Source organism: Oryctolagus cuniculus, chromosome 6 (genome assembly GCF_051225735.1).
Source record: "Oryctolagus cuniculus isolate XC-2025 breed Fujian yellow rabbit chromosome 6, ASM5122573v1, whole genome shotgun sequence".
Classification (NCBI taxonomy): Eukaryota; Metazoa; Chordata; class Mammalia; order Lagomorpha; family Leporidae; genus Oryctolagus; species Oryctolagus cuniculus.
In genome coordinates this window covers 27832601-27844976 of record NC_142872.1, presented here as the reverse complement: position 1 = coordinate 27844976, position 12376 = coordinate 27832601, and the positions used below count along the sequence as shown (strand labels likewise).

General features: G+C 44.1%; 1 protein-coding gene across 4 annotated transcripts in view; it reads right to left on the bottom strand.

Annotated features, from left to right (window-relative positions):
• CTNNA1 (catenin alpha 1) overlaps positions 1-12376 on the bottom strand; it is a 169104-nt gene that overhangs the window by 103590 nt on the left and 53138 nt on the right. For all 4 annotated transcript variants that reach the window (XM_070075026.1, XM_070075025.1, XM_051843320.3 and 1 more), the window contains 2 exon segments: positions 3096-3262; positions 2498-2617 (listed from right to left, as the gene is read on the bottom strand). In XM_070075026.1, coding sequence (XP_069931127.1) covers positions 2498-2617; positions 3096-3262 — 287 coding nt within the window.

The following is a 12376-nucleotide window of genomic DNA, read 5'->3' as shown; positions in this document are numbered from 1 at the left end:
TTTAAGACAGTAGGACTATTCAAAGTGGTTTTTTTAAACCTAACTCCGTATTTATATTACTGATTCAAACAAAATATGAAAATAAAATATGAACATAATTTGGCCAGTTTGCCATATTTACATAATTACCATTGTATTAAACAATTTCTTCTCAGGATTAGTTAGCCCAAGCAAAAAGGGGAGTAGCATGTGATAGGAGATTAAGCATACATAAGAATAAATGATGCGGGGTTGGCACGATGGCACACCAGGTAAAACCACCACCAGCAGTGCCAGTATCCCATATGGCGCCAGTTTGAGACCCAGCTAGCTGTTCCACTTTCAATCCACCTCTCTGCTATGGCCTGAGAAAGCAGTAAAAGAAGACCCAAGCGCTTGGGCCCCTGCACTTAAGTGGGAGACTTGAAGCTCCTGGCTCCTGGCTTTGGAATGGCCCAGCTCCAACCACTGTGGCCATTTTGGGAGTGAAACAGCAGGTGGAAGATCTCTCTCTACCTCTGCCTCCCTGTAACTCTTTCAAATAAATAAATAAATCTTTAAAAAAAATGATAAAAGCACATTGAGCCCAAGCTAAATGAATTCTCAGGGAGTACACCAAATCTAGCCATATCATTTATAATCTTAACTACAGAAATGTAAAGCCAGGATTTCATATGTAAAGAGTTAGTCCAATCACATGTTATGACTTAGAAAGTGAACAATAAACTACTCTTCACCAAGCGCCCACCACATACGGCTTTCTTCGTGTCCGGCATTGTATTAAGTACCCCACACATATCATTGAATTTAACTCCTGCAACCCTGTGTCACATTTTATACAAATCTACATATAACCAAATGACTGAGAAGTATCCAAGGCCGAGTCTGTCATATATTTCCTTTCCCACAATGAAAAAACCCTAAACCAGTCATAGCAGGCTGCTTACCCAAATCGACCCCCCGCTCCCACCCTCCCCACCTAATGTCCTCCTCCTGTCAGAGACGTGGGGAGTATTCTTGGCCTCAGGAGGGAGGCCCTTATTCCAGGAGCAGAAGGCTAACTCTCCTGACTAAGCCTCATTCAGGCATGGTAACTCCTCTTGTCTTGCCAATGGTAAGTGAAGAACCGGCCCGGCGCAAAGCACAGATGTAGAGCAGTCTGCTATGGGCTGCCAGACTGCTTATGGAGAGAGACATATGGAAGACACAGTCCTCTTCTTCCTCATCAGACATACCGAAGTGTGCAGCCTGAGAGTCAGTCAACCGAAGATGGCAGTGTTGACAATGTCCAAGAACCTTGATCCTCGATGATACTGCACAGCCCTTAAACTTAACAATGCTGAAGTCACTTAACCTAATCTGGGACATCTACTTAGTGAGAAAATGAATTCCCATAGCTCAAGTGGTTTGGGAGTTGGATATTCTGTGAACTACAGTGGAAAGTATCTTAACTCACACAGATCTACTAACAACAATAAACACTCATCTTTTCAGGGCTTTTTTTTTTTTTTAATAAGAATTAAGAAGTAGACATGGAGGCACACTGAGTTAATAGCCATCATTTGAGATCCCACATTCCACATCAGAGTGCAGTTCAAGTTCTAGCTACTCCATGTTTCCTGTTCAGCTTTCAGCTGATGCACCTGAGAAGCAATGGGTGATGGCCCAAGTAGTTAGGTTCCTGCCACACACATGAAAGACAAGATGGAGTTCCTGGCTCCTGGATTCAGCCTCGCCTACCCCTGGTTTCTGCAGGCATTTGGGAAATAAACCAGCAAATGGAAGATGTCTCTATCGTTCCTTATCTATCACTCTTTCAAATAAAATTTTTTAAAAACAGTAAGAATTAACAGCACACTGAAGGACTGAAGAGGACGGAAGACGTTGCAAGCAGCTGATGGCAATCAAAGCACCATCTGGGCAGAATGCACACCCAAGACACACAGCGTCCAAGAGGAAGGGCGAGGAAACGTGTGAAGCCCCACCAGCAACAACGCCAAAGACTATCAGAGCTTGGAAAAAGTAAGGACACTGATTCACACGTCGCGTAACAGAGACTGCTAGTAGTGATTAGAAAGAGACAAATAAAAAAAGGTGTCAAAACATGAAGCTGCAGGATAGAAAGCTAGAAGTACTTTCTGATACAGAGATAATTCCAATACATTTTAACCAGTTTAGGCTTTTTAAAAATTTGAATTAAATTCCACCACCAACTCAGGTGAACCCTTGAATGCACATAACAAAGGCCTAGCAGCTTCATCACAAATTTCTGAGTTACTTAATTAAAAATTTCACAAGAATTAAAATAGGAATATAAAATGAATGCAAAGTTTTATTAACAGCTTTATTAACACTATCTTATTAACAGCACAATACTGGAAAGACACTTCTTTGTTTATTTGTTTGCATCAAACTATATAAGCAGGAAGTAATGGAACCTCCAGAAAACTTAGGCAAAATGGGTTTCCCCACTAGAAAGTGATATAAACTTCAATACATCCCCAAAACAGGATGGTACCTGTTGTCTTTTGGCTGCCATAATGTTCAGCTTATCCACTTCCGGTTTCAGAGCTTTGTACTGTATTCCTAAGTCTTGTTCGTTGCCAGCATTCCTGAGTTTCAAGATACCATCTTCCACCTATAAAATATAATCACCCCAAAACAAAAATTCTGAAAAAATTAAGTCTATAGATTAAAAAAAAAGTTTGAGAACTGTTTGTTCCTTTTAACATCTACTCAGAAAACAATCCAAACATAAGTCTCTTAATTTTGCATGGCCCTGAAACATGAGCAGCTATTAGACAGCAGCTTTACAGAAGAGGGGAAGGATGCTATTACAGTGGCCTCTCTCTGAGAGTATATAGCTTAATGTATTCTTAGTTTCTCAACTCTAAAACTCTATTAATTAAACCACCGCAAGAAGAGGTAAGTCAAAACAACACATCTGCTCCAAGTTCGTCCTTAGGATCAAAACAACAGGCTCGAGGCAGAACCAATAACTTGCACATTTAGAAACAAGGAGTTCAGTGGAAACTAGACAAACACATCTCTGGTCCATTTAGATAAACCAAGTTCAAAACCAAACTAAATCCTCACAGACATAGGCCTATACTTACAACTTTCAGCTGAACAAGTAGTTTGTAGACATCCGCCATGTCAGCCAAAATCAGCAGCCGGGTAACAGCAGAGAGCAAAGCTCGAGCTGCCCGAACCATGTTGCCTCGCTTCACAGAGGAGCAGGGGTCATCCGCAAACTCTCCCGCAGCACTCTTCATCAAGTCACCTGTTTCACAGCATGAGAAATCAAACACAGCAGGAACACATCTGAATACTGAGTTATGTTTAGAAGCAGAAAGATGGTTAAAACTTGATTCTGTCTCAACCACACATTTAATTTGAGGGTTTTCTTTTTTTTTTAAATCTGCATTTGTTATAGCTCTCACTTTAAAAAGCACCCTTATTTAGTGCTGGTGAAAGCAAAATAATTGGAAAGTGAGTTGGCTCTACATATCAAGAGGCTTAAAAATACTTCTTCCCATTGATCTAATAATACTTCTCTCCGAAAAGGAATAGTACATATATTCTTTTTAAAAAAAAAATCCAAAATCTAAAGAGGAGAAAAAAATGGATCTAATGCAATCTACCCTCACACTCACAGAATGACTCAGAATCATCATCACACCACACTTCACTAACCATCGAAAGCACTCAGTGTGGACAGCCTTAACAGAAACTCCCTGAAATGTGAAAACAGAGCTTAGGCAGTGATTTGTTCATATCCCTAACAGTAAAACACTGCCAACAGCTCAAATGATGAACCATAAGCATCATTTGTGAAGCAAATGATGATGCAGTCTACAGCTGGTTTTTATGCAAATATTAGCATATATATGAAAAATGTACAATGTTAAGGCTTAATATGGAACCTAAAGAGAAAAAAGATATTACAAATAAATTACTATAATCAGTATTTTTTTTAAAAAACATACAGACTGGAGTTAAAGACAAACACTGGTTATTACGTTGTACTCTGCCTCTTTATTGTGCACTTTTATAAAAAGTTTCTATAATGAACAGTTAGAATGTTTATAATAAAATTAGGCAATAAGTATACAACAGATTTTACCATAGTATTATGAATATTCAACTCATACAACCTGATTTCTGCCTTTCATATAAATAAATAAATCTTAAAAATAAAGGTTTCCTGGAAACTTGCACTATTTATCCTTTTTTTTTTTTTCATTTATTTCTATTAATAACCATTTATGGTTCCTACCATCCTTTGACTACAGCTGGCAAGAAATAGAGGGCTGTATCTTACCCACTGGTTTTACTGACAATGACCATCTATGGATTCCTGAGAGTGCCTGCTTCAGAAAAAAGCCTATAGGCCACTCACTCACTCAACTATTCCATGAATTTATTTAAAAAGGAAGAAGTCTAGTTATTTTTCAACTGACCTGTCACATTCCTCTCAGTTGTCAACTTTAATTGGGCAAGTTAGATTCACCCTAGATTCATGTATTAATTAGGTTTAGAAGCACCATAAGGCACTGAAGAGTAAAGAAGCTCACTGTATTTGTCAGATCAGAAACAACTCACAGGAGCCTGGTGCTGTGGCGTAGTGGCTAAGGCCACTGCCTGCGGTGCTGGCATCCCATATGAGGGCCGGTTCAAATCCCTGCTGCTCCACTTCCAAGCCAGCTCTCTGCTACGATCTGGGAAAGCAGTGGAAGATGGCCCAAGTCCTTCGGCCCCTGCACCCATGTGGGAGACTGGGAAGAAGCTCCTGGCTCCTGGTTTTGGATCAGCCCAGCTCTGGCCTCTGCGGCCATTTGGGGAGTGAACCAACAGATGGAAGACCTCTCTCTCTCTCTTTCTCTCTCTCTGCCTCTCTATAACTCTGCCTTTTAAATAAAATAAATAAATCTTAAAAAAAAAAAAAAAACTCACAAGAGAAACTTATAAAAATTTTCCTAGCTCTAATACAGTCTTCTCAGATCTTTATGGAAGAGAAAGACACAGCAATCATACTCATTCATATTAAATAAACAATAATATCCTATGGTATTTCAAAAGACAGCTCAGTGCAGAAATCTGGCCTAGAGGTTAAGACCCCACATTAGAGTGCCTGAGTGTCCGCTCTGGCTCCTAACCCCAACTTCCCGCTAATGCAGACCCTAGGAGACAGTGGTGGTGAAGCACTTGGGTTCCTGTTACCCACGCTGGAGACCTGGATCGAGCTCCCAACTTCAGTCCAGCTTAGCACTAGACTTGGCAGGCATCTGGGGAATGAACAGGAGATGAAGGTCTCTCTCCATCTGTTTCTGTCTCTCAGGTAAAAGTTTTAAAAAGACAGAGTTCACGGCCGGCGCCGTGGCTCAATAGGCTAATCCTCCACCTTGCGGCGCCGGCACACCGGGTTCTAGTCCCGGTCGGGGCGCCGGATTCTGTCCCGGTTGCCCCTCTTCCAGGCCAGCTCTCTGCTATGGCCAGGGAGTGCAGTGGAGGACGGCCCAGGTGCTTGGGCCCTGCACCCCATGGGAGACCAGGAAAAAGCACCTGGATCCTGGCTCCTGCCATCGGATCAGCGCGGTGCGCCGGCTGCAGCGGCGGCCATTGGAGGGTGAACCAACAGCAAAGGAAGACCTTTCTCTCTCTGTCTCTCTCTCTCACTGTCCACTCTGCCTGTCAAAAAAAAAAAAAAAAAAAAAAAAAAAAAAGACAGAGTTCATTCACTTATTTAACAAATATCTGAGTAATCACCATATATCAAGGACCAAATTATGTACTGGTCATTCAGAATACAAGAAACAGCACATGCCCTCACGGAACTCTAAGGTGCAGGGGTAGACAAGCAAGCTGTTGGGCAGGCATTCAGCCTAGCAGTTAAGACACTCATAAGGGAACTGGCAGTGTGGTACAGTGGGTTAAATCATCACCTGTAACTGAACCACTGTTTCAAGTCCCAGATGCTCTGCTTCCGATCTAGCTCCCTGCTAATGTGCCTGGGAAAGCAGTCAATCATCATCGAAGTGCTTGAGCCCCTGCCCTCACATGGAAAACCTAGATGGAGTTCGAGGCTCCTGTTTTTGGCCTGGTCCAGGGTCAGTTGTTGTGGCATTCGGGGAGGAAACCAACAGGCGGAAGGTGTCTTTCTGTCTGTCTCTCCTCCTCTCTCTATAATTCTGCCTTTCAAAAAAATAAAGTAAAATAAAATAAATCTTAAAAAAAAAATCACTAGTAAGGATGCCTGCTTCCACATCGAAGTGCCTGGCTTCAGTTCGCAGCCACTGATCTCAGCTTCCTGCTAACACAGGCCCTGTGAGGCAGCAGGTAACAGTTCAAGTAGTTGGGTTAGTGCCACTAACATGGGAGACCTAGATTAGGTCCTCGGTTTCCAGCCTTAGTCCCCAGTGTACGGAGGCACTTGGGGAGAGAAGCAGATAGGGGCAAAACACACACTCTGTCTCACAAATTAAGTAAGAGCTGAGTAAGACAAGACACCCATACGGAAAGCCTCAAAAACTACCCTATATACAATGCAACTAGAGTCCAAGAGCTCTGAGAAATCAGCGCAGAAAAAATTATCTGAAAAGTCTTGCTGAAATGGCTGTCTGCCTTAAACAATATTAATATCATCTTAACAATGTAAATATTAAACAAGAGTAGGCAAAAAACATCACCCTTGCATGGTAAATGGAATCTCACTTATTTATTGAGCAGTTATTATATACTAAAACAAATCCACTGCCAAACACGAAACTGAGCAATACCAGCCCTGCTTTCAAGTGGTTTAAATCCAGAAAAAGAGAAATGTGACCACTGAGAAATGATGTGACATTTCAATACAGAAGCTATAAGAAAAGCACAAAGTAGAGGCCAGAATCATAGCATAATGAGTTCAGCCTGCCACCTGCGACACCAGCATCCCATACAGGCACTGGATGAAGACTCAGCTGTTCCAATTCCAACCCAGCTCCCTGCTCATGCGCTGGGAAACCAGTGGAACATGGCCAAAGTCCTTGGGCCCCTGCATCCATGTGGGAGACCCAGAAAAACCTCCTCACTTTGAACCAGCCCAGCTCCGGCTATTACAGCCATTTGGGGAGTGAAGCAATGGATGGAAGGTCTCTCTCTCTCTCTCTCCCTCTGTGTCCTTTCTCTAACTCTGCCTTTCAGATAAATAAAAATAAATCTTAAAAAAAAAAAAAAAAAAGCAAAGCACAAAGCACCATAGGTTTTTTTTTTTTTAAAGAATAATTTATTTGTGGGGCCAGCACTGTGGTGCAGGGTAAAGCCCTGGCCTGAAGAGCCAGCATCCCATATGGGCACCGGTTGGAGTCCTGGCTGCTCCTCTTCTGATCCAGCTGTCCACTATGGCCTGGGAGAGCAGTAGAAGATGGCCCAAGTCCTTGGGCCCCTGCACCCACATGGGAGACTCGGAAGAGGATCCTGGCTTCGGATCAGCACAGCTCCACCCATTGCGGCCATCTGGGGAGTGAACCAGCAGATGGAAGACCTCTCTCTCTGTAACTCTTTCAAATAAAAAAAAAATCATTTATTTGAAAGGCAGAGTTACAGAGAAGCAGAGAGAGAGAGAGAAAGCGGTCTTCCATCAGCTGGTTCACTCCCCAGATGGCCACACAGCTGGAACTTCGCCAATCTGAAGCCAGAGCTTCTTCCAGGTCTCCCACATGGGTACAGGGGCCCAAGGACGCTGGCCATCTTCTAATGTTTTCCCAGGCCATGACAGAGGGCTGCATAAGAACAGGAGTAGCCAGGACTTAAACTGGCACCTATATGGATGGGATGTCGGCACCGCAGGCAGCGGCTTTACCTACTGAGCCACAGCACTGGCCCCCACGGGATTTCAAAGAGGGGAGGGAATAAGTGAAAGGCCAACAACTGCTACATGAAAGGCATGGTACTCTGAATGGACCCACGCCTCCAATGATGGTAGAGCTATGGAGGGTAGGACCTCAAACAGAAGACACAGCAGTGTGATCATGTCCACTCTATGGCACACATACATTTTAATTCTATCAGCCACTTACAAGTAGGGGGCATTCACTCTTTTTAAGATTTACTTATTTGAAATGCAGAGTGACAGAGAGTGAAAAGGAAAACCGAGAGGCATCTTCCATCCACTAATTCACACCCCAAATGTCTGTAACATCCAGGTCTCAGTCAGGCCTAAGCCAGGAGCCTCGGACTCCATCGGAGTTCCCCATATGGTGGCGATGGCCCAGGTATTGGAGCCATCTTCCACTGCCTTCCCAAGTGCATCAACAGCAACCTGGACTAGAAGCAGAGTAGCCAGGACTTGAACTGGTGTTCTGATATGGGATGCCAGAGTCCCATACAGCAGCTTAACCCTCTGTACGGTAACACAAGCCCCTCAAAAGTAGTCTGAACAACATTTGTCTTCTTTTTTAAGATTTTTATTTATTTATTTATTTGAAAGTCAGAGCTGCACGGAGAGAGGAAAGGCAGAGACGGAGAGAGAGGGAGAGAGAGAGGGAGGGAGAGAGGGAGCGAGACAGGGAGGGAGAGAGAGAGGGAGAGAGAGAGGGAGAGAGAGAGGGAGAGAGAGAGGGAGAGAGGTCTCTTCCTTTTTTTTTTTTTTTTTTTTTTTTTTTTTTAATTTTTGACAGGCAGAGTGGACAGAGAGAGAGAGGGAGAGAGAAAGGTCTTCCTTTACCGTTGGTTCACCCTACAATGGCCGCTGCGGCCGGCGCGCATGGCGCCGATCCGAAGCCAGGAGCCAGGTACTTCTCCTGGTCTCCCATGGGGTGCAGGGCCCAAACACTTGGGCCATCCTCCACTGCACTCCCAGGCCACAGCAGAGAGCTGGCCTGGAAGAGGGGCAACCGGGACAGAATCCAGTGCACCAGGTTCTAGTCCCGGTCGGGGCGCCGGATTCTGTCCCGGTTGCCCCTCTTCCAGGCCAGCTCTCTGCTGTGGCCCTAGTCCTTGGGCCCTGCACCCCATGGGAGACCAGGAGAAGCACCTGGCTCCTGCCATTGGATCAGCGCAGTGCGCGCCGGCCCCGGCGGCCATTGGAGGGTGAACCAACGGTAAAGGAAGACCTTTCTCTCTGTCTCTCTCTCTCACTGTCCACTCTGCCTGTCAAAAAAAAAAAAATATATATATATATATATAAATATATATATATTTTGCAGGGGCTGGTGCTGTGCCGCAGCAGGTTAACGCCCTAGCCTGAAGCGCCAGCATCCCATAAGGGAGCTGGTTTGAAATCAAGCTGCTCCACTTTCGATGCAGCTCTCTACTATGGTCTGGGAGAACAGCAGAAAATGGCCAAAGTCCTTGGGCCCCTGCACCCACGTGGGAGACCCAGAGGAAACTCCGGGCTCCTGGCTTCAGATCAGTGCAGCTCCAGCCATTGAAGCCAACTGGGGAGTGAACCATCAATGGAAGACCCCTTCCTCCCTCCCTCCTTCCCTCTCTCTTTCTCTGCCTCTCCTCTCTGTGTAACTCTGACTTTCAAATAAATAAAATCTTTAAAAATATATATAAAGCATACTGCAAGCATCTTTTATATCCTTTGGCAAACTACCTTATTCCTTAGCTCAGGGTTTTTTTTTTTTTTTTTTTTTTTTTTTTTTTTTTTTTGACAGGCAGACTGGACAGAGAGAGAGAGAGAGAGAGAGAGAGAGAGAAAGGTCTTCCTTTTCCGTTGGTTCACCCCACAATGGCCGCTGCAGCCGGCGCACTGCGCTGATCTGATGGCAGGAACCAGGTGCTTCTCCTGGTCTCCCATGCGGGTGCAGGGCCCAAGGACTTGGCCATCCTCCACTGCACTCCCGGGCCACAACAGAGAGCTGGATTGGAAGAGGGGCAACCGGGACAGAATCCAGCGCCCCGACCGGGACTAGAACCCGGTGTGCCGGCACCGCAGGCGGAGGACTAGCCTAGTGAGCCGTGGCGCCGGCCTTAGCTCAGTTTCTAGCATTCATCCTTTGCACTTTCAGCGTCATGTAATTCCTCTAAGAGCTTCGTTTATTTGACAATGCTTTTCACCATAACCACATTCCTTATTTAAGTCCAGCAGTTTGCTTCACTGAATTCCTGATTGTAGAGCAGGGTCTTAGGACAGCAGGGCTGAACAGAGTCAACACTTCCAGTCAGGTATTTCTTCCATTATATTCTACTCAAATTTCAATCCCAGGTTTGTCACTCTTAATTTCTTTGCTACACATTCATCTTTGCTGGCTTATACTCGGTTTCAAAAGTGTCCACTTCTAGAGCAGGCTTTATGGTAGAAGGGGATTAAAGCTACCACTTGGGACTTCCTGTTACTGTGCCTGGGAGGCAGCAGATGATCATTCAAGTATTTGAGACCCTGTCACCCACATAGGAGACACACACAGAAGTTCCAAGCTCTGACTCTTGTGGGCTTTTGGGGAATGAACCAGCAGGTAGAAGATACCCCCGCCCGCCTGCCTACTTCTCTCTCTCTCTCTTTCTCTCTCTCTCTCCCTTTCAAATAAATATACATCTTTTTAATTATTCATGTAAAATGGTTTAAGTGGGTTTATCACTGTAAGAGAAGGAAGTGACCCAATTACACACAGCATAAAGTGAAGCACTGAGCAGTGAACAGAGAGACTAGGAAAGAAACGACACAATCAGAAAGCACAAGTTTCTTATATAGCAATTTGTATGCTTTAGAGTTAGATGTGAAGTTTGTACTTCCTATATGCAATTACTCAATTAATATACTGTGGTAATTAAAATGTGAACCATGTCGTTCAGCGACTGGTATTATTTATAAGATCGTAGCTGAAATTTGTGCTTACAGGAACCATGCAAAGTGAAGACTCCCTATCCCATCTCCCAGGGTTGCTGTCGAGACAAAACCAAATGTTCCAGGACACACAACACACTCAGCAGAGCTTAGTACGTGCCTAGCATTCTCATACTTTCTGTCATCACTACAGAAATTTATTACACATAGATGAGGAATGGGGGGGGGGTGACAAAAACACACTAAAGAAGATTCTGCATCACATACAATCATATACAATCAGAGCCGCACAAAATCAGGACCACAGAAGTGGTGAGAGCCATGAGGAGAGCGGAGGCTGGTTCTTGTACTCTCAAGTGAGAAGTGAAGGTAGAAGCAGCAAGAGGCTTCCAAGCAATATGACGCTTGGTAAAACCAGAGGATCCTGGTTTTAGATACCAGAGGTCAGGCACACTCCTGACAACTGAACAGGAGATGGAAGCGAGGGTCTAGGAGAGTGGAGAAACTCTGAAGCAGCTGTCATGGAAATGAAAGTGATACTAACTTGAGGTAAATCAAAGAACTGTAGGACAAGGTAAGACGCATGGTACGCCAAACAGGAGGAACTTAAAATAAACCTTTAAACCTACAATAAACCTAAACAAAAAAAATTCTTGAACAATTAGCTTTTTTTTTTTTCTGGGTGAGAATTCTTTTTTTTTTTTTTTAACTTTTATTTAATGAATATAAATTTCCAAAGTACGGCTTATGGATTACAATGGCTTCCCCCCCATAACGTCCCTCCCACCCGCAACCCTCCCCTCTCCCACTCCCTCTCCCCTTCCATTCACATCAAGATTCATTTTCGATTCTCTTTATATACAGAAGATCAGTTTAGCATACATTAAGTAAAGATTTCAACAGTGTGCTCCCACACAGAAACATAAAGTGAAAAATAATAGATGATTTTTTAAATGATGATGAAATCAGATCAGACCTATTGTCATGTTTAATCCCAGTGAGAGTGAACAATTAGCTTTTTTTTAAAGGTTTTATTTATTTATTTGAGAAGCAGGGTTAGACAGTGAGAGGGAGACACAGACAGAAAGGTCTTCCATCCATTGGTTCACTCCCCAAATGGCCACAGCACGGGTCATTGCAGCCATTTGGAGAATGAACTAGTGGGTGAAGATATCTTTCTCTCAATCTCTCCACCTCTTCCTCTCCTTCCCTCCCCTCCTCCCTCTCTTCTCACTCCCTCTCCCTCCTGTCACTGCCTTTCAAGCAAATAAATCCTTCAAATAATTCTTTTTATCTCCTCTCTGTGACTCTGCCTTTCAAATAAATAAAATAAATAAATCTATTTTTAAGGGGGGGGGCCTGTGGCACTGTGGTGTAGTGGATTAAAGCCACCACCTGTGGCATTGGCATCCCATATGGACACCAGCTCAAGTCCCGGCTGCTCCAGTTCCAATCTAGTTCCCTGCTAAAGCATCTGAGAAACCACTGGAACAAGACTAAAGTCTTTAGTCCCCTGCACCCACATGGGAGACCCAGAAAAAGCTCCTGGCTTTGGAGCAGCCCAACTCTGGCCATTACGGCAATCTGTGGAGTGAACTGGTGGATGGAAGATCTCTATCCCTC